The sequence below is a fragment of the Peromyscus eremicus genome, chromosome 22, assembly GCF_949786415.1.
Source record: "Peromyscus eremicus chromosome 22, PerEre_H2_v1, whole genome shotgun sequence".
Taxonomy (NCBI): Eukaryota; Metazoa; Chordata; class Mammalia; order Rodentia; family Cricetidae; genus Peromyscus; species Peromyscus eremicus.
The window spans coordinates 28596334-28620833 of NC_081437.1; the positions used below are offsets into that span (position 1 = coordinate 28596334).

General features: G+C 47.6%; 1 protein-coding gene across 1 annotated transcript; it reads right to left on the reverse strand.

Annotated features, from left to right (window-relative positions):
- Positions 1–1079: 1079 nt before the first annotated feature.
- Rhob (ras homolog family member B) lies at positions 1080–3499 on the reverse strand. Its single transcript, XM_059248304.1, has one exon. It carries the CDS (start codon positions 3061–3063, stop codon positions 2473–2475), a length of 591 nt encoding a protein of 196 aa, XP_059104287.1. The 5' UTR covers positions 3064–3499; the 3' UTR covers positions 1080–2472.
- Between the last annotated feature and the right edge of the window lie 21001 nt (positions 3500–24500).

Here is a 24500-nt window from a genome sequence, read left to right on the forward strand (position 1 = left end):
CAACTTCAAACGAGGCCTTCCCCGCCCCCCGGGACCCTGGGCGAGGGAGGAGGGGGTGGAGCGTGTGACAACCCAGAGCTAGAAACCCAGAAAGCAATGATTCTAAAAACCAAAACATACCTCTGAAGTAGATGGGAGAGGTTGGCACCCTTCCCTGGAAGCTTGTTAGAGCTGGCAGGTTTGAGCCCTCCTGTCTAGAGCAGGGTTTTAATGTGGTCTCCTAAGAACAAACCTGCCTGTCTAGCTAGGGTACCCCGCAGAAGGAAACCTGTCTGAAATTAGGGGGTCTCAATGTTGAATCTCAAAACCGGACTTCTCCAGCTTTAAGTACTTACCACTCAGACACACAACGTTCTGTCTGCAGGGCCGTTCCTAGGTCCCTTCTGGAAACATTCAGGCCTAAGTTGCCTAATAAAAGAGCCAGTTCCTCTTTTCAACTCCCTCTCTGGAATCCCACTCAAAAGTTCCAGGCGCACATTCTCTTCCCCAGAGATACCAGCTTAGTCTGTCTGGGGTGGGGGTGGAGGATGGGGGATGAGGGACACTATTTAGTCCCCACCTCTTAAGTTCCCAGCCTGGGCCACATATGTGACTAACCACACCTCCCAAAAACATCAAAATAAATAAATAAAAGTCACCTACGTTTAACATTCACAAATGACCTTTCTCATTGTTAAAAAGTAAAAAGCAACGTCCCAGAATACATTTAAGGCACTTTTTAAAGACCTATAGAGGAAGTCAAACCAAGACTTTAGGCCTCACCTAATGGGACTAAATCCACAATAACTAATACACTCTGGGCATCTGAGAAACGAGCTTATCTTCCTCTGGGAATGTGACAGGAACAACTTGGCCCCTCTGGGTCACCCAACCCCCTAAAATGTGCCAGGCTCATTGACTGCCGTTATTCCAGAGGAGCCAGAAAGGGTCTGAGAATCTCCCCCCACCCCAAATTCAGATATTTTCAATGATACTATGAAGCCACAAGAGCCATTTATAAATGTCATCATAGTCTTTTAATATTTTACATAAAAAACTGTATACACAGCTTATAGAACTTTTATGTAAACATCGTAAGCTCACCATTTTGTCATTTGTCAGTTTATTTAAAAAATAAAATAAAACAAACAAACAAACAAAAAACCCAAGACAATTTAGTAGAAGTACCACTGGGCTGGGCAGGGGTGAGGGAAAGGGAGTGGGGGGGGAGGCTTTTCTCTGCTCTGCACATAGAATGTAGAGAAAATTTCACATAGCTGAAGAGACGGTCTTATGGGTGGAGGGGGGGAGTTTAAATAGACCTCAATATGTTGCCTTCCTTTATCAAAACAGTGTGCGTAAGCTACACAAATAAAAAAAAATCACAAAACAGTGTTGACACTTTTTTCAAGAAAACAAAGCAAAAATTAGTGTTGTTTCTTTTTAATCTCCTTATTTTAAAAGTCATCATAGTTTAAAAAAAAACCGTCAGAAGTAGATGAGGTTACAGCATACAAGTGTGGTCAGAATGCTGTCTTATGCAAACGACAAGCGAATTGTCAAACAATGAAACAATTGTGCAAAGAATTCTTTCATCAACAACAATAACCAAAAAAAAAAAAAAAGAGCTGCAGCCTTTAAATAAATTCAGGAACAATAGTTTCTTGGACTGAACAACGTTCACTTGTGGGACAGGCACAAAGTTCGCTTATGGCAAAAGTGACCCCCCACACACACACCGCAGCACACCCTGGATCCTCTGCCAATGGCTGGAAAGCAGGTTCGCTGGGGGTTGGCCCAGGAGACTCTTGTGTCTGGAAGCTGCTTCCTCTCAACCCCAAGTCAGTTGCAAATATCTTCCCCAGGATGTGGAAAGATGGCCAAGTCCAGTTCATGCTCAGATGGGTGGGCGCCTGATGCAGCCTGGGGAAGGAGTTGCTCTTGCGCCCTGGTCACACCACTCACCACCACTAAACAACACCATTCTGCCTCCGAAAATAAAATCTGTATTTATGTAACACCCCCATCATCCTCCCCAGCCCTCCCCTCCCGTGGTTCCAAGGGTCTATGTTACAGACACAGAGGGACAGTAGTGGCTCGCTGGTTACAAGCAAAACATCGGCTGGGGCTCGACCACTCTGCGTGCCCCTGGGGCAACCAGAGGTGGGGGTGGGGCAAGAGCGGGGTGGGGGCGTAGGGAATCGTACACAACCACACTTTTGAGGCCTGGCTCTTTAGAAAACGATGCTCAGGAACCCCTTGGCACTCAGCAGGGCGCCCAGGCCTGTGCCACACAGCTGGACACACAGACACTGGGAAGGGGGAGCTCGGTGCCCACGCTAATTCTCGGCGTGACCAGCCAGAGCCACCAGCAGATGCCAGGCAGTCTGGTGGTGTCCTTGGGGGCGTGGGTCTCCCTTTCTCCCGGCTCGTGGGCGACCGGGCCAGGGAGGGGGAGCCACGCTGGCAGGGGCGGGAGGCAGGGCGCGGCCCTCATAGCACCTTGCAGCAGTTGATGCAACCATTCTGGGAGCCGTAGCGCTTCTGCAGCGCGGCGCGCGTGGCCGTCTCGAAGACCTCGCGCACGCCCTCCTTGGTCTTGGCCGAGCACTCGAGGTAGTCATAGGCTTGGATGCGCACCGCCATGGCGCGGCCGTCATCCGTGCGCACTGGCTCCTGCTTCATTCGGGCCAGCTCGGTGCGGACATGCTCATCGCTGCGCAGGTCTTTCTTGTTGGCCACCAGGATGATGGGCACATTGGGGCAGAAGTGCTTTACCTCAGGCACCCACTTCTCGGGGATGTTCTCCAGCGAGTCCGGGCTGTCCACCGAGAAGCACATAAGGATGACGTCGGTGTCCGGGTAAGAGAGCGGCCGTAAACGATCGTAGTCCTCCTGGCCGGCCGTGTCCCACAGCGCCAGCTCCACCTGCTTGCCGTCCACCTCGATGTCCGCCACATAGTTCTCGAACACGGTGGGCACGTACACCTCGGGGAACTCGTCCTTGCTGAACACGATCAGCAGGCACGTCTTGCCGCACGCGCCGTCGCCCACCACCACCAGCTTCTTGCGGATGGCCGCCATGAGCTCACCGGGCGCGGGCAGCAGGAGGGGCCCGCGAGCGCCTCGCCGCCGTCCCGCTCCCCGCTCGCCGCTCGCCGCTCCTCCGCGGCCGCTCGCTGCGGGTTAGTGAGGCTCGCTAGCTGCACCGGGACTCCGCGGCGGCGCGTTCTCTCGGGGCGCCCTGGCTGCCGCAGCAGGGGCGCGGGGGCATAAGGCGCACGGACGGACGGACGGACGGACGGACGGAGCTTGTCGCCGCGCTGCTGCCGGGCGGTGCTGCGGGTCCTCGGCTGTCCCGGAGCTTGCGCTGCTTTGTGCGAGGCGATGGCCGGTTGCTGCGGACTCCGGGCCTAGCTAGCTAGCTTCCTTCCCGGAGAGAGTGATCCCCAAGACCTAAGAGAGTACCAGGGGCAGAGACGACGACGACAGCCGGACTGCGGTGGCAGATGCGGGCTGCGGCCCTAGCGCCCGCTATTTAAAGAGTCCGGCCACTTTCTTAATATAGCCACCCAATGGGAAGCCATCGGGCTGAGCTCATCGCTGCGGAGCTCGGCTCCGATTGGACGCCCGCTGCAGGCCGAAGGCGGGTCCCGGCGAGCGTGATTGACGGCCCTGTCCGCCGGGCTGGGAGAGGCGGTGACGGTGGAGTCTGCGCGGCGGCCCGCCCCGTGGGGTGCTGTGGCCGCCAGGTCCCCGCCTTCGCCGCTGCCTCTCCGAGAGCGCTCGGCGGCCGGGCAGGCAGCCCCTGGAGCCCTCCGGGCCTGGGCGGGCAGTTCCGAGACGAGCCTCCACTCCTGCGGGGGCGTTGGCTGCTCCCACGGTTTCAGATTTACCTTGCTTCCGAGCAAACTCCGCGCGGGTGATCAAACCCGTGGGGGAGGGGGGGCGCCTCTTAACGTGGTTTTGTTTTTAATATAAACAGATTCCCGTACACACTTTTGTCCCCAGCCAAGGGTTTCTTCCTTCCTTTCTTACTTTCTTTAGGTGACGAAGAACCCCTCTTCGGCTCTGGGCCGCACCCTACTACCCGCCCCGAGGCAGCCTTTTCACAATGAGAGGCGGATAGTAAATTGGGTGGGCCTGGGTGAGTCTCTTCAAGGCCTGCACTGAGGTCTCCCGGTGAAGAAGATCAGGGGGAGAATCTAATCAAGGAGTCGGGCAGCCTTAGGACAATGGAAAGAGAGGTGCGAGGCACTCCGCTGAGAAGAAATCATCCAGCTTGGGGAGGCAACCTCCACCCAGCTCTACAGCGTTACATCTGAATCTAGTCCTGCAGCCAGAGAACTAACTGCCCGCATTACACGGCGAGAAAACCGGTCCACCCCAACAACTCTGATCTCAAGCAGATGAAAAGCATGAAGCTGGGAGAGCAGCCTGACAGGGGCCTTGCAGGTGGGCCCACGGTGACTGTGAGGTGGAGAGCGTCCGGATGTATAATTCCAGGCCTTAATTCGTTTATCACCCCCATCTATCCTGCAGGAAGTGGCACCTCCCCCTATCTTAAAGGATCTAAGTCACTCCATTGTAAGAACTAGAAGGGGCGCCGGGCGGTGGTGGCGCACGCCTTTAATCCCAGCACTCGGGAGGCAGAGCCGGGCGGATCTCTGTGAGTTCGAGGCCAGCCTGGACTACCAAGTGAGTCCCAGGAAAGGCGCAAAGCTACACAGAGAAACCCTGTCTCAAAAAAACAAAAAAAAAAAACAAACAAACAAAAAAAAGAACTAGAAGGGGCAAAAAGCGGCAAGGAGGGCCTCCCCCCAAAAAAGAGAAACTTTGAATGTAGCAAAAAAGGGAAAGGGGATGGTTTAATATAATACAGCTACACTTGAAAGATAGTCGACAATCAATCTGAGCTCCCATTTGGAGGGCTAGGCTGAGAAAGCTATATCCAGGATAGAGGGAAAGACCCGCCATGTCATTCATGATGAGGTTATTGCCCCATCTCCTTATCTCCCTCGCTGTGAGGTGTCTGAAGGCCAGCATTTCATCTCCTCAGCATCTTGAAGACCTGCTAGCACTGTGCCTGGCCCTTCGTAAGAATCAATAAATGGTGGGTCGATGCAGTGGTAGGCCTGCCCACCTGGAGTAGTCCTAGCCACGCAGGAGGCTCGGGGACTGATCTTCTGAGCCTAGGGGCTGGAGGTCCAGCCTCAGCAACCAAGTGAGACAGAGAGAAAGCGGAGAGGGGTAAATGAGTATGGGGAGCTAACCCAGTTTCTCAGAGTGGAACTTTTTAGTCCTTACCTCAACGCCACATTCTGCTATCATCTGACCAAACCCATGTCGTGAGCCAATGTTTTCACATATAACTCCAACGTTACGGTTTCTATGTAGCTGTACAGATATAATCAAGAAAAATGGCCCATTCGGGCACTAACCCCTGGAGTCCATCTCAGAAAGAACAGCTTATTCAAAGACCAGGAGGGCTGAGTTTTCTTTACCCCAGATTAGCCTTTGCTTTGTTCTTTTTGTTGTTGTTGTTTTGTTTTGTTTTGTTTTTCGAGACAGGGTTTCTCCGTGTAGTTTTTGGGCCTGTCCTGGATCTTGCTCTGTAGCCCAGACTGGCCTCGAACTCAGAGAGATCTACCTGGCTCTGCCTCCCGAGTGCTGGTATTAAAAGGCATGTGCCACCACCACCCAGCTTAACCTTTTGTTTTTATCTGCTTTAGTTTTTCAGACCTAAGGAACTGTCAAATGGTTTGGTTGGTGATTGGTTTAGGAAGTCAGTCAGCATACATACACACACACACACACACACACACACACACACACATACACACACACACACACACACACACACACACAGGGAAAAATTATATTTACACATATTTTTCTCCTTTTAGTCAAAACTTTTTATGGCTGTATTGTGAGCATTGCTTTCCTTGGTCTTAATATAGCTTGGGAATCTTGGCTATGTCCTTCAACTTCAAACATTAAGAAACATAAAACAGAGCTTGTGCCACATGGTTCTTGAAGAGACTTAAATACAAAGAATCAGGAAGCAAGATTAAGTCCACTGTTTCCTGATTTCCAGACTTGTTATACTGGGTGTTCTGAGCTCAAAACTCTGCATTGAAATAGTTGCTAAAAATATGAAGCGGGCAAATGATGCCAAAGCAAAGAAGGGGGGAAAAAATCTCATTCTGCAGCGACTTCATGGGATCCGCTCTCTCACCCATAAACCTTTGCCCCCTGCCAGGACTGGCTGCTTTAGAGACCACACTACTTATTGGATAAACTTTCCAAACTAGGGGATAGGTTTTTATAATCTCCCCCTTTCCCACCTCCACCCCTCAAAATGCACTTTCGCTGCAAGGCAATAACTAGATTTAAATTCTTCTACAAGTGAGATAATTTTCAAATTTTTATTGACGTATAGACTTACTGTATGATGGGTAATATACCCATACCAGTGTAAGAGCAGAAATTATCTTTCAAACAGAAGGAGGGAATTAATCCATTTCTAGTCTGCAATTTAATTTATTTGCCCTTTGTTTGTTTTGTGGGTTTTGCTGTTGTTACTGTTTTCCTCCCAGGGTCTTCTGTCTATCACACCCCACTAGATGAGACCAGACATTGGAATTTTCACTAGATTTTAGCGCCACCTGGTGGCACCCTCCATAACCTTTCCCCCACCCCTCCTTTTTTTGGTTTTGGTTTTTGGAGACAAGCTTTCTCTGTGTAGCCCTGGCTTTCCTGGAACTCGCTTTGTAGACCAGGCTGGACTCGAACTCACAGAGATCCACCTGCCTCTGCCTCCCGAGTTCTGGGGTTAAAGGCGTGTGCCACCATCAACTGCCCTATAACCTTTAAAAAAACCAAATTATGAAAAAAACCCTTAATATTGGCATTTGTGAATATTTTTATTTTAAAATCTTTCACAACATATAAAACTCTAAAAAAATTGTCTTACAAGAAGATTCTTTGGGAATTTTTTTTTCATTTTTTGTTTGTTTTTGTTTTTTGAGGCAGGGTTTCACTGTGTAGCCCTGGCTGTTCTGGAACTCACCCTGTAGGCCAGACTGGCCTCTGCCTCCTGAGTGCTGGGGTTAAAGGTGTGCACCACCACCACTGCCCGGTTCAATTTTTTTTTGTACATTTAGTGTGTGTGTGTGTGTGTGTGTGTGTGTGAGAGAGAGAGAGAGAGAGAGAGAATGGAAAAGCAAAAAGCACGAGATAGCTAAAACTATCCAGAACAATAAAAGACTTTCTGGAGGTATAACCATCCCTGATTTCAAGCTGTACTACAGTGCTATAGTAACAGAAACCCCATGATATTGGCATAAAAACAGACATGTTCATCAATAGAATCAAATCCAAGACTCGGATATAAATCTACTCCCTGGTGAGCACCTGAATTTGGATAAATAATACAGTAATACACACTGGAAAAAAGCATCTTCAACGAACGGTGCTGATCTAACTGGATGTTTACATGTAGGCAAAGAAGATCCGTGTTTATCACCCTGCACAAAACTCAAGTCCAAGTGGATCAAAAACCTAACCATAAAAGCAGACACACTAAATGAGATAAAGGAGAAATTAGGGAATAGCCTTGAACGCGTGAGCAAAGAGACAATTGCCTAAACAGAGCACTCATAGCACAGGAAATGAGGTCAACAACTAATAAATGGGACCTAATGAAACTGGAGAGAGAGAGAGAGGGAGAGAGAGAGAGGGAGAGGGAGGAGGGAGAGAGGGAGAGGGAGAGGGAGAGGGAGAGGGAGAGGGAGAGGGAGAGGGAGAGAGAGAGAGAGAGAGAGAGAGAGAGAGAGAGAGAGAGAGAGAGAGAGAGAGAGAAAATGAGCATGTTCTCCAGCTAGGAGCAATATTCAGTTACAGTATACGTCTTTGTCCCTTGAGACCTAGTTTGACTGAGTTTCGAGAGAGAATACACGGAACTCCTCAGACAACCAATATGATTTGACTATTAAACCTGGGAACTTGGACGATGCCCTTTGGTCTGACTTCCCTCTGGGTCTAATCCAGAATCAGGGAAATAGATAAAGGGCAATGTGTGTGTGTGTGGGGGGGGCCTGCTGCTCCAAAACCACGTGGCTAAAAGTATTTGAAATGTCCCTCTTGCCGTGAAAGGAACTAAGGTTTCTAGTGTTTAATTTTAACTACAAAATTTAGAACTGATACTGGAGAGGCTGAGGTATACAGTTGGTGGAGTGCTTGCCTTTGAGCCCCAGAACCAAAAAACTGGGCATGGTACTGTATGCCTGGAATTCCAGGACTGGTAAGGGGAGGGGAAGCAGGGCCATCAGGAGCTCAAGGTCATCCTTGGTTACTTAGCAACTTGATGGCCATTCTGGGACACAGGAGATTCTGTAAAGGCCTAGCGGAGGCAGTGAACTGACTCGGCTGTTAAAGCACCTGCTGCCAAGACTGAGAACCTGAGTTCAACTCCTGGGCCCCACATGGTGGAAGGGGACAGCCAGCCCCCTAAAGTTGTCTTCTGACTTCCACAGGTGCTCATGTGCACACACACACACACACACACACACACACACACACAAATATGTAAGTAAATAATGTGCTGGAGAGATGGTTCAGCGGTTAAGAGCACCAGCTGCTCTTCCAAAGGACCAGGGGACCAATTCCCAGCACCCACATGGCCCCTGCTCACAACTGTCTGTAACTCCAGTTCCAGGGGATCTGACACCTTCACACAGACATACAGATAGGCAAAACACCAATGCACAGACAAAATAAAATGGAAAAAAAAGTTTTTTAAAAGTGTTGGGGTTTTTTTGAAAGTCAATGTTAGTTGAAGAGAAGGAAGAAGAAGGAAAATGAAGGGACTTGGAGAGATGGCTCAACAGTTAAGAGCACTGGCTGCTCTTCTAGAGGACCAAGGTTCAATTCCCAGCACCTACATGGTGGCTCACAACCATGTATAACCCCAGCTCCATGGGATCTGACACTTCTTCTGGCCTCCTCAGGGACCAGGCACACGTGTGGAATAGGTCCTAAACATAAGCAAAACACCCATGCACATAAAATGAAAACAAATACACATTTTTTTAGTAAAAAAGGAAAATGAAAAAAAAAACCCCTGATATTTGGCTAAGGGGTGTTTGATATTTTAAATATATTCAGGCACTTTACCTAAGTTGTTTTCACCTTTTTACGTGTTTAATGTGACAGGTTGGGAGGTAAAAGCCTGCCTGTGGTTTGCATGGCACTTTCCCACTGGACAGCATGGTTGCGGAAGTCGGTGGTGTCTTGGCTTCTACAGACATAGGCTTAGGAGTCACAGCTTGTTTGGAATCTTCCCATTTCCACCGGTAGGACTTTCTTTAATTTGTCCCAAACTCACTGTTGGATCCAGACATGTATAGGGACACTGATGTCCAGGAGACTGGTGATTCATTCCCACATTCAGTTTCCCTGGTGGTAGCAGTGGTGGCAGGGCACAGGACCTAAATGTCTATGTTGTGTTATTTAGATTTATTTATTTCATTTTATGTATATGAGTGTTTGCCTGCATGTATGTTTATGCCCCAGGTGCCCATGGAGGTCAGAAGAGGCCATCAAATCCCCTGGAACTGGAGTTACGGAAGGTTGTGAACCGCCATGTTGGTGCTGGGAATTGAACCCGGATCCTCTGAACAGCAAGTGCTCTTAACTACTGAGCCATCTCTCCAGCCCCCAAATGTGTATTTCTAAAAGTGAAACCATTTACTTTTTCTTTTTCTTCCGACAGGGTCCTGAGTAGCCTAGGCTGATCCTAAACTTACAACACCTAGCTTTATGTCTTGCTGGAAATCAAACCCAGGGTGTGTGCATGCTTGGCAAGCACTCTACCTACTGGGATGTATCCCCAACTGGAGACAGGGTCTTGTTGTGTTACCCAGGCTGGCCTCGAACTCAAAAGCTTCCCCTCTCAGCATTCCAAGAGGCTGGGATTCAAAGCATGCTCCACCATGCTCTCTTCCCCCATCCTTTTTTAAAAATTTTTATTTATTTCATGTATATGTGTGTTTAGCCTACATACGTGTCAGTGCACAGGTAACCGAAGTTTGTGAGCTACCACGTGGGTGCTGGAAATCGAACCCGGGTCCTCTGGAAGATCAGTCAGTGTCTTAACCTCCAAGCCATGTCTCCTGCTCCTCCCCCAATCCTTTACATTTTTTCCCTTCCCCTACTTTATTTTTTTTTAATATAACTTATTTATTTTTATTTCATCTGCATTTGTGTTTTGCTTACATATATGTCTGTATGTGGGTGCTGGGAATTGAACCCGGGTCCTCCGGAAGAGCAGCCAGTGCTCTTAACTGCTGAGCCATCTCTCCAGCCCCGCTTCCCCTACTTTAGTCCGGACAGTTCAGGTTGTTTGGCTATTGTTTTTTGTTGTTGTTGTTGTTTTTAGTTTTTTCATTTTGACCTATTTTCCTTTCCTAAGTCAGCGGCTCAGCCTTTCTTGCCCTTCCCATCGTCCCCCCAAACTATCTCCATCCTTCCCTGCTCATGAAGGTTTACAGACCTCCAAACCCTGCTGATGTGCTGGACAGTCACATTGCAGTGTACCCCATGCAGGGGAGATGAATCCATGTGCTTTTCCTTCTAGTGAGCTGTGTGGTGCTGCTGTGCATTTCAGCACACCTTAAGAGGATAGAGGGACACTTTCCCTTTGCTCTTAAACACAGTGACATATTGTCTTTCTGTGTGTGTGTGTGTGTGTGTGTGTGTGTGTGAGAGAGAGAGAGAGAGAGAGAGAGAGAGAGAGAGAGAGAGAGAGAGAGAGAGAGAGAATACCGTAGCCTAATCCTTGTCCAAGCTGAATTTTAGGGGGGGGAAAAACCCCAAACTTTGGATGTAGATTGTTCCTGGGATATTCTCCATGAACCTCTCTTTCTTACTCATTTGATTCAGTAAACATAGATTGACAGGGTTGGGAGGTCAGAGGAGAGGAAGGCAAAACCATTAACTAAGGCATTAGAAAATATAGATATCACAAACTGCCGTGGGTGATATTACAGATACATCAATAAAAAACAGACAGCAGATAAAACATTTGAACCAGACCTTGAATGAACGATTTTTTCCTGGGAGTTGGGGTTGGGGTGGCAAATGGAGCATCTGAAACATTTTCTGGGTAGATTTTATGTAGAGAAAGTTTCCAACCAAAGCGGTGTGATAGGTCAGGAGAAACAGCCACAGGCAGAAGAAGATGTTAAGTTCCTCTTTCCAAGGGCGAAGTTTGCCTGATGAACGCTGTGTGAGCTTAGTCCCTGAGGACTGAGAGGGCAGAAAGGCAGGAAGGTCACGGGACTTGTCATTACACAAGGACCATCATTGCAAAATCTACCCGGGCAGATACTTGTAGGTTTGGTGACATTAGCTGCAATCGCGCAAACATTTAGTAATCCAGCCGATGCTACAGGAGACGCGATTGGTCAATACAGCATCATAAAAGAAGGAGCCTCGTGCAAAAAGCCAGGAGCCACTTCTTAGCCCTTCCACTTCCTAGGTCTGTGGCCTTGAACAAGTCATTCTTCGGAGATCTTTGTAGGTTTCCCCACTTTTTTTTTTTAAGCCATAAAACTCAGATACAGGTATCTCACATCTCCACAGGAGTCCTACCAGAGCCTAGCTGTGAATGACGTATTATGCTAGGTAGTAGTAGTGACTAGGGGGACTAGTAATCATGCTCCAACTAAGCTGCCCAGCTTTTCTTTTTTATATTATAATAATATAATTACATCATTCTCTTATGATTACATACATTTCTCTTTTCCCATTCCTCCCTCCAAATCCTGCCCTATACCCCTTCTTGCTCTCTGTAAAATTCACGGCCTCTTTGTTTTCATTAACTGTTGTTCCGTGTGTCTCTGTATATACATATATATATTTCTAAATATAGCCCGCTCAGGTTACTTGTTATTTGTATTTATGTTTTCAGGGTTGACCATCTGGTACAGGCTAACCACCAGGTCAGACCTTGAGACGTTAGTTGAGTTTTTTCACATGGCAGACAAAGAACAGAAGCTGGAAGTGGTCTTAGGTAAGGAGAAGTTGTTCCCCCAGCTAACAGGGGGGTACAAGCAGGGTGAAGAGCCTTGCCCCCAGAGAGGAACCCAGAAGAGAACACCAAGTTTTGTTTTTTGTTTGTTTTGTTTTGTTCCCTCTTCCCTTTTTTTAGTTCTTAAAAAGTAAATGATGTCATTGGAGCCTCTACACAGGAACGACTGACTCACTTCTGCTGTTCCCTGAAGTCAGAATTTTGTAATCGGGAGGAGCTGAGTTCACAATGGGTTGCCACACTCGTGCATGCGTTATCCCTAAAGATATATCTGTGACTATTTATAGAGCCAGACCGAGCCTGTATTAGGAGCCACTGCTCAGAACCTGCAATCTGGGAAGCAGAGAACATATTGGTGGGGTGAGCCTTGTCCTTTCCTGCCCCAGACACGCAAAGCACATGCCATGGTTTGTCAAGGAAAACTGTTCCTAGAGACCAACCAGTCGGACAAGAGAGGCCAGAGAAGCCTCTTAAGGACGACTTGGATGGACTTGCTTCAACTAGGGAACATATGTTTTCTGCTCAACTTGATCACAGTGTATGTCTAAGAAAGAAACTAAACGGGCTGGTGAGATGGCTCTGTGGTTAAGAGTACTGGTTGTTCTTCCAGAGGACCCAGGTTCAATTCCCAGCACCCACATAGTGGCCCACAACTGTCTATAACTCCAGTCCCAGGACAACCTCTTCTGACCTCCAAGGGCACTGTATGCATGTGGTACACAGACACACAGGCAGGCAAACACTCATACACATACAATAAAAATAAAGGTTAAAAGTTTAAAAAAGAGCCGGGTGGCAGCGGTGGTGGCGCACACCTTTGATCCCAGCACTCGGGAAGCAGAGGCAGGCGGATCTCTGTGAGTTCAAGGCCAGCCTGGGCTACAGAGTGAGTTCCAGGACAAGCTCCGAAGCTACATAGAGAAACCCTGTCTCAAAAAAACAAAAATTAAAAAAAAAAATTTTAAAGACAGAGATAGAGGGAGGGAGGGGGGAGGGAGGGAGGAAGGAAGGAGGGCTGGAGAGATAACTCAGTGGTTAAGAGCATTGGCAGCTCTTCCAGAGGTCCATAGTTCAATTCCCAGCAACCACATGGTGGTTCACAACCATCTATTATGGGATCTGATGCCCTTTTCTGGCCTGCAGGTGTACATGCAGATAGAACACCATATACATAAAATAATTAAATCTTAAATAATTATTGTAGTGGGTAGCAGTTCCAGCTTTGACCTGGAAGTACTACCCCCAGTGAGGCTTCCAGTAACTGTCACACCTATCTGTGGCCTACCCCTGAGGCAGGGCCAAGACAGGAGCCCTAAAGACCTGAGATCCAGATGTGCCTGCTGGCTTGGTTCCTGGTGATCCTGGATGCTGGATGGTAGACTGAGCAGAGTTCTCCACAAACACCACTGGACTGCATTTCACCTCTCCTGGATCCTGTAACCAATCCCTTTACTTGCCGTGAGTTACCCCAAAATAAACCACCCTTTTAACTACGTGGAGTTGCCTTAATAAATCCCCCAATAAATTATATTTAAGAAAGAAACTGAAAAACAGGTTATAGTGGAACCCATCTAGCACCCTAGCACCCCAAGGCACAGAGGCAGTTGGATCACTGTGAGTTCTAGGACAGCTTGACCTACATAGTACCTTTCATGCCAGCCAAGGCTACAGAGTAAGACCCTGTCACAAGCAAAGAGAAAGAATCTGATGCATTTGCAGCTTAAAAGGCTCCGTGATTACCTAGGACGTTCATTCAATCATTCATTAATTCACTCCACCATTGGTGATTAGAAGCTTCCTATCTGCCAGGAACCTATTGACAAGACCCGGCTGCCACACTGCCAAAGTCTCAGTGAGGTAGGGACAGGGCTGGAGTCTGGCAAACAGGAAAGAGGTGGTGACAGGGGCTACTCCAGTTCCGTCATGACTCCTTCTAGCATGGTGTAGTCAGGACCGGGATAGAGAGAAGATGGAGAGAGTGTCTGCCCTCCTGCTCCAGGCCAGACAACCCTTGGAACTATACTTACTACTTCAAGCTGATGGGGTAAGTACAGGGAAGGGTGTAAAAGTCTGGGAAGGCTTAAACCTTAAACATGTTGCCATTTGGTGGTCTCCAGTGAATTCCACCCTTCAGTGCTAATCTGTATGTAGTCTTCTCCCATGACGATTCTGAGCTTGGCCCAGGCACTAGCTTACCTGAATGGGTTGTCAACATGGTTGATGCAAGCTGCAGCTGGGTATGTTGGGTTTGTTCTTTAGAAATAATTTGTCCTGGAAGCCACCCATGATGTTCTAAAGAAAACCAACCCATCTCACGTAGAAGCCTCATAGGGAAGAGAACTGTGACCTTGGCCATTAGCCTCAACTGAGCTAATAGCTGGTGTGGGCACCTGTGTGGGTGGGGCCACTAGAAATTTCCACCCTCAGTTCCTGGCCCACCCTGTGGAAAGCAGAACTGTCTGACTCAATAATCCATGGAGATATGAGAAGTGATGAGTTGCCGTTGTCCCCTTAAGTCACAAGGTTTTGGGGTGGCTTGTTCCACAGCACTGAATAGCAAAACACGCTGAGACTTGATTTCATGGAAGTTAGTCTGGCCCAGGGAGGAGGAGAAAGGCATGTGGGACACGGAGACAAGAGACGGCAAAGCAGATTTGGATATGGATAGATGGCTGAATAAGAGGTAGGGAGCTGTGACGTACAGGAGTCGGGGGAGGCAGTTACTAGAACTGGAGGCTGGCCACGGCCAGATCAGAGCTGCTGACGGTAAAGTAGACCTCTCCAAGATTATTATCAATAATCCAGTGATAAGACTCATAAGACTCTGTAGGTGTGATTTGCACAAAAGCAAAATCAGCAGAGAAGGCATGTGAGGCAAAGTCTGGAGTGAACGCCAGGTACAAGGGGAGTCTTGTCCTTGGCACGATTCATGAGAATCCTCTCCTCACAGATGCAACTCCCACAGCAGTGGGTTGCAACAAGTCCTGTGAAATACAGCCAATCAAGCCTCACTGCATTCAGCATCCCAGGACTTCAGTAGAGACTGTGAGATGTTTTCATAAGTGCACTTGGCTAGAATATGATGCCCAGATATTCTGTCGAGCATGCATATAAATGTTGCTGGGTTGTTTTGTTTGTTTGTTTGTTTGTTTGTTTTTGAGACAGGGCTTCTCTGTGTAACAGCTCTGGCTGTCTTGAAACTTGCTTTGTAGACCAGGCTGGCCTCGAATTCATAGAGATCTGCCTGCCCCTGCCTCTCTCTAAGTGCTGGGACTAAGGCCCTGCGCCATCACCCCTGGCGAGAGCATTTTCTTAAAAGATAGGATTAACATTAAAAGCTACAGTCTTGGAGTATAACAGATTACACTCAAGGCCTTCAGAGGAATGACTGAGGTTCCCCTAAGAAGAAGAGGAATCTAACCCAAGACAGTAACATAGAAAGCCTGCTTCGGTGTTTAGCCTGTTACTCTGCAGGTCTGAAGTCAAAACTGCAAAATACACTGAATGGCCAGCCTTCTAACCTGCAGGTTTTGACCTTACTGGCTACTTAAATATTCCCAATATTCCTCAATCTCCGCGCCCCCCCCCCGCCCCCGCATCCGTGCGCGCGCGTGCGCGCGTGCGCGCGTGCGTGTGTGTGTGTGTGTGTGTGTGTGTGTGTGTGTGTGTGTGTGTGTGTGTGTGTGTTTGAAGTCAGGGCCCCTGTTCCTGGGTTACATGTGAGGGGGTCAAAAGCAGGGGAGAGCTAGATCTGTATCTCTCTAGGAGGTGGAGTCACTGTCCAGAGCCCTGATATTCCTACAGGCCTAGGCTTTCTGCTCCCTTCCCTCCTAACACCATCTATACAAAGCTTGAAGACTTCCGGATATCAGTGGGACTCAAGGCACATCTAGAACCATACAGCTGGAGGGGACTCAGTGGCCCTTAGGCAAAGTGTGGTCCAAGGGCAAGTTACTTCTACATGTCCTAGAAGCTTTGGGAAGGCAGAATCCCAGGCCCTAACATATCCTTGGATCTACTAAATTGGGAGTACAACTTTTTTTTTTTAAGATTTATTTATTTTAAGGATGTGAGTCCTCGTGTGCTGCAGAGATGGCTCAGCGGTTAAGAGCACCTACTGCTCTTCCAGAGGACCTGGGTTCAATTCCCAGCACCCACATGGCAACTAACAACTGTCTGTAACTCCAAGACTGTCTGACACCCTCACACAGACTTACATGCAGGCAAAACACCAATGCACATAAAATAAAAATAAATTTAAAAATTAAAAAAAAAAAAAAGAATGTGAGTGCTCTGTCTGCATGGACAACTTTATGCCAGAAGAGGGCATCAGATCCCACTATAGATGGTTGTGAGCCATCATGTGGTTGCTGGGAATTGAACTCAGGACCTCTAGAAGAGCAGCCACTGCTCTTAACTGCTAAGCCATCTCTCCAGCCCCTGGAATACAGATTTTAATAAGCTCTCCAGACAACCCAAATGTTAAAGTTTGAGAAGCACTGTCACGCTCCCCAAGTTTAAAACTTTATTGTCACCGGGTGGTGGTGGCACATGCCTTTAATCCCAGCACTCCGGAGGCAGAGGCAGGCAGATCTCTGTGAGTTCGAGGCCAGCCTGGTCTACAGAATGAGTTCCAGGACAGGCACCAAAAAACTACACTGAGAAACCCTGTCTCAAAAAAATAAAACAAAAAACAAAAACAAAACAAAAAGGATAGGCAGACAGACAGATAATTAATTGACATGATATAAAACTAAACCTACCATTACAAGGGAGAAATTGAACTAAAGAAAAGATATTTGGTCAGAAAAAGAGAAAGAGGAACTTAATGTATTTTTTATTTTATGTTTCTGAAACATAAGAAAAAAAAACAGAAAGTAAGAGCTGCCATCTAGTTTTGCAATTGTTGGATTTTTCTGTACTTTTCTCAGATCACTGAAGTGCATTCCAGATTCCAGGGTGCTCATCCTCCGTCCTGTTCCCCAGATGCCTTCTCCCTCAAATGTGTTATTTAGTACCCCTGTGCACACACAGCCACTAATACAAGCGCATCCTAAATGCTGGACAGTGTTTTGAACTTCCTTATGAATAGTATACTCTATGTGGCTTCGACCTCCTGATTCTACTCAATGATAATTGTAAAGTTTACTCAGGATAATACAGGAGGCTCTTGTTCATTCATTTTACCTGGATTAAGTGTTCCTTTTGGAAAATACTTATCTGTCCTCCTGTAGTAGCATTTGCATTTTTTCCTTAGTAAGGTTTGGGCTTTTTTTTTGGGGGGGGGTGGGGAGTGGGGGTGGACCACACACACGGTGCTACTGTGGCTGATGCTACAGTTGGATGGGTCAGTGTATGGACATGTAGAGGGACTTCTAACTTTTTTTTTTTTCTCAAGACAGGATTTCTGTGTAGTTTTTTGGTGCCTGTCCTGGAACTCACTCTGTAGACCAGGCTGGCCTCGAACTCACAGAGCTCTGCCTGCCCCTGCCTCCCAAATGCTGGTATGATTAAAGATGTGCCTGCCACCGCCACCACCTGGCAACTTCTAACATTCTTACCTGCATCACTGGAAGGAACTTTTTCTCTAACAGAAACCCTGGGTTGCATTTCAGGCATAGAAGCTGTAGTCAACTCAGGGAGGATAAGATGCTCTGGCTTGGGAAATTCGTGTCCTAGGGGAGCAAATGTGGCCAGCTTCATCAAGAAAGCAGCCCCTGAAGATGTCTTTACATCCAGACTCGATCCGAGTCACACAGAGAACTTGCTGGAAATCATTTGTTTGTCTATCTTGTTCTTTGGGTCTGTGACTAGAAACAGTGCTCATTTCTAAGTTTGGTGGTTGACCTTCAGTGTGGTAGTGAGACAGGGAGGAAGAAGAGCCAGCGTTTAACCAGCGAAAGCAGATTGGGCACACGGAAATCAGGACCAACCATCTATGGAGTCTTCTGGGTAACAATTCATCTAGCAGAGATCTAGTCTCCCAAATTCTGTCAGCTTCCCTGATAGTGTCTCTTGGCTCTCTTGAACGGCTGATTTTAGCTGGAATGATGCCAGGGCCAGAGGGCCTAGAGGAATCTCATTCCCATGTCTGTAAGGTATTCTAACTCATCTCCTTTCACTCTCCAAAAAATGCTAACCCCACTGCTTTGCTCGGTGGTCTCACGGCAAGATCCCCAGGGCATGAAGCGATGCCATCAGAATGCTGGAGGGTGGGACATGGGTTTCCAGTAACATCACTTGAATTCTGTTGGCTAACACAGGGTGCAAGAGCCACCTGGGATTAAGGAGAAGATAACTGGACAACTCCTTCATGTTTAGGAGGAGCAGCAAAGGAGCATGGACTGAAATCTCCCAGCCCCCCTTTTAAAAATTAAATTGAGGTTAACATGCAAAATAATGGGTTTCATCAAGGCATCCTTCTGTATCTGCGCCATTGTCCTTGGCTCTCACATGTCCCCCTCCCCTGTGCCACTCCACTCTAGCTGGTTCACTTTCTTCTCCCAATGTATCCCGCCTCTTGCTTCCTAATCACTTACATTCAATTGCCCTCTCTATTTTCCCTCTCCTTTAATGAACCCTGTCATGCTTTGAATGAGAATGGGCCCCATAGGCTCACATACTTGAACGCTTGGCTCCCAGTTGGTGGAACTGTTTGGGAAGGATTAGGAGGTGTGGCCTTGTCAGAGGAGGTGTGTCACTGAGGATACACCTTTTGAAACCACAAACCCCACAAAAATCACCCCTGTCCCCCCAAACTCTCAGATAAGATATGAGTTCTCATCTACTGCTCCAATGCCATCCCTGCCTGCCTGCTGCCATGCTCCCTGCCATGATGATCGTGGCCTAACCCTCTGAAATTGTAAACAAGTGCCCAACTAAATATTTATTTTTATAAGTTACCTTGGTCATAGTGTCTCTTCATAGCAATAGAACAGTAACTAATACAAATCCCTTTTAGTCTTTAAGTTCTACATACACTATCTATCTATCTATCTATCTATCTATCTATCTATCTATCTATCTACCTATCTATCTAACACACAAATATATATAATTATGAATCTAGTTTCCATGTATGGGAGAAAACGTTTCTGACTCACTTTCCTTAACATAAGCAAACAGATTTTCAGTTGTATTCATTTACCTGCAGATGTCATGATTTCATTTTTTTTTTTTTTTGATGTTTTGAGACAGGATTTCTCTGTGTAACAGCCCTGGGTATCCTGGAACTTGTTTTGTAGATCAATCTGGCCTCAGACTCACAGAGATATGCCTGCCTCTGCCTCCCGAGTGCTGGAATCAAAGGAGTGTGCACCAGACCTGGCTGATTTCATTTTTCTTTATGGCTGCATACATTCCATTGTATATATGTGCCATACTTTCTTTATCCATGTGTCTGTCAATGGACATCTAGGCAGGCTCCATTTCCTGGCTGTCATGAGTAGTGTAGCAGTAAGCATGGAGGTATAAAAGTATCCCTGTGGTGTGTGTGTGTGTGTGTGTGTGTGTGTGTGTGTGTGTGTGTGGACTTACACTCTTGTGAGGGTATATACCCAAGAACGGTGTAGTTGGGTCATATGATGGCTGTGTTTTCAGTTTTTGAGAAACCTCCATACTGGTTTTCAATGCAGTCAGCCATCTTTGAAAACAAGTTTTTACTTTTGAAAGGTTTATGCAGAGATGGAATTTTTCCAGTCGCCATAGAGATTTTAGCTACAATTTTCTGTGCCATTACCGAAATTTTATCAGGATGATATAATTACTGTCAGACTCACTTTCACCAAGGGATGCACTTTTAAATTATTGACCATGGCTACTTCTTCCCTTAATATGAAAGTGTTATTTAAAAAAGTCTACTGTCACCTGCTGGTAGTGGTACATGCCTTTAATCCCAGCACTCGGGAAGCAGATCTCTGTGAGTTTGAGGCCAGCCTGGTCTCCAGAAAGAGTTTCAGGACAGCCAGGGCTACAGAGAGAAACTCTGTCTCAAAAAACCCAAAAACTAAAAATCAAAAAAACCTACCTTATATAAACTTATATAAATTCTTTCAATAATTATAAGCATTGTGCATATATGATATATTGTGCTGTGTCAGGGATACAGCTGTGTGTGTGTGTGTGTGTGTGTGTGTGTGTGTGTGTGTGTGATGCATTGTGCTAAGTGTCAGGGATACAGCAGTGAACAAACAGAGATATGATGCCTACTCAGTTGGTGCCTTTATTCCATGGTAGGAAAAGAAGCATTAAAACATCAAAAGATTCTATTACAAGGTCTAAAATACTGTAGGAGAAGGGAGGCATGAGTAGAGAAAACCTAAGACAGGGCTTTGACTTGAAGCTGAGGCAAGAAAAACTAATGTGAGTTAAATTTTGAGGAACAAGTAGAGATTATGCAAGCTGAAGGAAGGGGAGGTGGGGGAGACGAGTATTTAAGGCAGAAGAAACATTGTGTACCGAGAGAATTAAGGAGCCTGAATGTTTTCAGGCTGAGACATAAGGGACAGAAAGGGAAAAAAATGACTCCTAGATGAGAGTAGAGAACTGGCAAATTTAAAATGTCCTACAGAGCCATGTAAAGGAATCTGTCCTTCTCTGAGAGCAACACAAATGTGCAGGCATGTGAGATAGCTAAACTATATCCCTTCAAAATCCTTACATTGAAACCCTAATCCCCAAAGTAACTATATCTCAGGGGGTAGCCTATCTTAGTGGGGGTCACTATTGCTGTAATGAAACACCATGACCAAAATCAGCTTGGGGAGGAGAGGGTTTATTTCACCCACAGTTCCATATAACAGTTCATCATCAAAAGCAGTGAGGGTAGGCACTCAAGCAGGGCAGGAACCTGGAGGCCATAAAGGAGTGCTGCTGACTGGCTTGCTCCCTGTGGCTTGCTCAGTCTGTTTTCTTATCCAACCCAGGACCACCAGCTCAGGCATGGCCCCACCCACAGCAAGTTTGGCCCTCCCCTACCAATCACTAATTAAGAAAATGGTCTACAGGCTTGATCTTATGGAGACACTTTCTCAATTCAAGTCCCCTCCTTTCAGATGACCCTAGCTTGTGTCAAGTTGACATTAGACTCACCAGGACAGGGCCCTTGGGAAGGAACTCAAATGAGGTCATAGGGTGGGGCCCTAGATCAAAAGGACTGGTATTATTAACAGAAAAGAATATAGAGAGAGGTACACACATAGAAGGGTGCATGAGGGTGTGGAGAGAAAGTCCATGTGTGTCTGCAGAGAAAAAGCAGCTGACTGCAAGACAGAAGCCAACCCCAACAGCACCTTGGTTTTGAACTCGCAGCCTCCAGGGCATTGAGAGAAATGAATTTCTGTTGGTTGAGCTATTTGGTTTGTGTGTTTAGGCCCAGTTGCCTTGGGAGGCTATTATGTGAAATGCTGAGATTTATGCTCCTAATAAGCTGTTCTTTGTCTCATGAGGAGTGGGGCCCAGGGAACATTGTAATACAAGGAAGAAGGCCGTAAGAGAGATTTTCGCAGCTGGTGAGTATGATTTGCAGCTAGCTGGCAGTCATGAGGGATTCTGAGAGATGGGGCAGGCACCATCTCTAGGAGGCAGAGCCATGGAGAAAAAGCCAGGCATAGAGGCCTGATGGATGAGAAGGGCGGGGGAAGGAAAAAAAATGGAGACAAGCCCGTGCTGGTGTACTCGAGGTTTGGCTGGAAAGAAAAGGTGGTAACGGACAAAGGGGGACTGGAGAGTTTAGTTTTCTTATAAGATCGACGAGATGTAAGTGTTTTACAGGCTGATAGAAAGGGTCATTAAACAGACTTGACTCCAAGCATCAGGTTCTGTTCAAGAGGGTGGCAGGGAGGTGGAGAGTCAGACACAAACCATAGGTGCTTTCTGAGGGAGGGAACAAATGAATGAGAACATCGCAGACGTGAGAACCAAACGGATGAAAAGCCGTTTCCTTCACGCTCCCGTTTGGAGGCCGTGGCTCAGCCGGCCTCCATCTTGCTTGCACCCTCCTGCCAAGTGAACACACTCAGAAAGTAGCCGGGGCTGGGTCTCCTTCAGCTGTGCTCCGGAACCTCCCTCCTTCCAGCCGTGGACATAAGCTGAGAGAAAGGGACAGTGAACGGGCTTTCTGGTCTACCTTGGGCCCTCTGTCCTGCTCTGACTCAGTCCCTGAAATGCCTCTTCTGTCCTGTCAGGTCTGGTGGCAGGATCTGCTTGGCTTCAGTACTCTGATGTTTCTGAGGGAGCTCAGTCCATGACTGGGTGGCTTCAGCTGCACGGTCACTTTATCTCCCAGACTTGACTCAAATATTCTGCTTACTTTCGGGCCCAGATACATGCCAGAAATCAATTTCCAAAGGATTTTTCATTCTCTACTACAGAGGGCATGGCCTGGGGTTCACATCAGAATTACCCCCAGTGGGCTGGCCAAACTCTCCTTCGGTATCCTTTCCCATCACCGTAAGGATCTCCTGGGTCATATGACTCACAGCAGCAGAAGTGCCTCAGGCCCCGGCCACATCCTGCTGTGGAGCCTTTAGATGCCTAGTATATGGTCCCAGCACAGCCCAGTCAGCCGTTCTAACCCTCCTGCTAACACATGACTCCTGATGTCAGCAGCCACCAGAAGGAGAAGAGCATATACTTTTTAATACCCGCCCCACGTGCTGAGGCATCAGATGCTTAATAAACATTTTCTCATCCCATCCTTCTGCTTTCTCTGTCGAGGCAGACTTATGCTTTGTAGTCGTTTCCTTTTTTATCGCTGGATGGAATGCCTGAAAGATGCAATTTAGGGGAAGAAGGATTTCCTTTAGGTCACAGTTTCATGGTGGGGTGAGCATGATCCGGGGAAGTGGGGAGCATGGCGGAGCGAGCATGGCGATATTCACTGTGGCAGGAACAGCTGCTGTTCAAGGCGTGTGAAGCAGCTTACTAGGTGGAAGCAGAAAAGATGAGGCTGAGCTGGGCCTGGGATAGAACCCTCTAGTTCCCCCCCCCTGCACCCCCCCCCCCCCGCAGCCCTGTGTCTGCCAGCTAGGACCCATGTCCTAAAGGCTCCATAACTCCCCCAAACAATGCCACCAGCTAAAAACCAAGTGTTCAAACGTGTGAGTTTGTGGGCCACAACAGCAAGGGTCTACTTGCCCCAGACAGCAGTTCAAGTAGATGGTTACACTCAAATCCAGCTTGATTCACCAGTCTGTGTGTGCGTCTATGTGTGTCTCTGTTTCTGTGTGTGTGTGTGTGTCTGTCTGTCTCTGTCTCTGTCTCTGTCTCTGTCTCTGTCTCTGTCTCTCTCTCTCTCTCACACACAAACACACAGGTGGACACACACCTTCACACACTCTGTCTACAGGTTCCAAACACCCTCATGGATACACCTTGACCAAATACCTAGGCTTCCCACCACCTAATCAATCCCATGACACAAACTAAGTAACCACAGCTGCTGCTGCTGCGGCCAGTGACGAGGCTTGTCAATCACTGCTTTGGAGAGTCCACCTCCTTCTGTGATGAGCTGAATCCTTATCCCCTCTGCCACCCCACCCTCATAACCTAGACAGGAGCACAGTGGCCATGCTCGAGGCTGGCAAGCTGAGTCCTTGTCTGAGTAGCTGCAACCTTGCGCTGACTATCACAGGGTCACGTGACACGAGTCTCTTCGCTTCCTCTGGGCTTCTGTCCCTTTAGGATTCACAAGATAAAACTGAGGCTATCCTAACACTAAAAACACTAAAAAAGATGCTATTGTGGGGCCGTTGAAGACTCCTGGGGAAGGGAGTCATTTTTCTTTGCACATATGGCCACTGGCCCCACACCCATGGGCATTCCTAAAGCACCAACTGGACTCAGAGAGGTTTTTGGTTTGTGTGCCTGTTTTTTGGGGTTTTTTTTTTTTGTTTGTTTGTTTGTTTTAAGGGAGAACGTGAGCTAAACACACCATTCATCTCTCTCTGCTTCCTGACGGTGGATGCAAATGTGACCAGCTGCCTCGAGCTTCCAATGCCTCGACTTCCCATCGTGATGGACTGTACCCTCACACGGCAAGCCGAAATAAGCCGTTTCTCCCTTGAAAAGCTTGTCTGTCGTTATCTAGACTGTGACTTCAACGGAGCATCCTCATTTTTTTTATCTGCTTACTTTAGTTCTTGCTAACGTTAGCACTCCTGGCTTCCCTCCCTGTGAGTTAGAGTAACAACCAGAGTCACAGGATCAGGCGGCCTTTGCCAGCAGGGCAGGCGACGGCTTTCTGAGTGATTTCAGAAATGCTACCTGCAGCCCAGGCCAGTAAGGAGAGCAGCTGAGATAAGCACCTTGCTGGACCCCAGGGAGCCCTTCCTTCTAACCCTGGACAAGGCAGACATGTGAGTCAGCCTAAGGGGAGGGTGGGAGATGGCACAGCTCACATTAGCCACAGAAGAGCAGCCCTCTCAGA

Coding starts and splice junctions, on each gene's coding strand:
- Rhob (XM_059248304.1), bottom strand. CDS start 3,063: ATGGCGGCCATCCGCAAGAAGCTGGTGGTGGTGGGCGACGGCGCGTGC.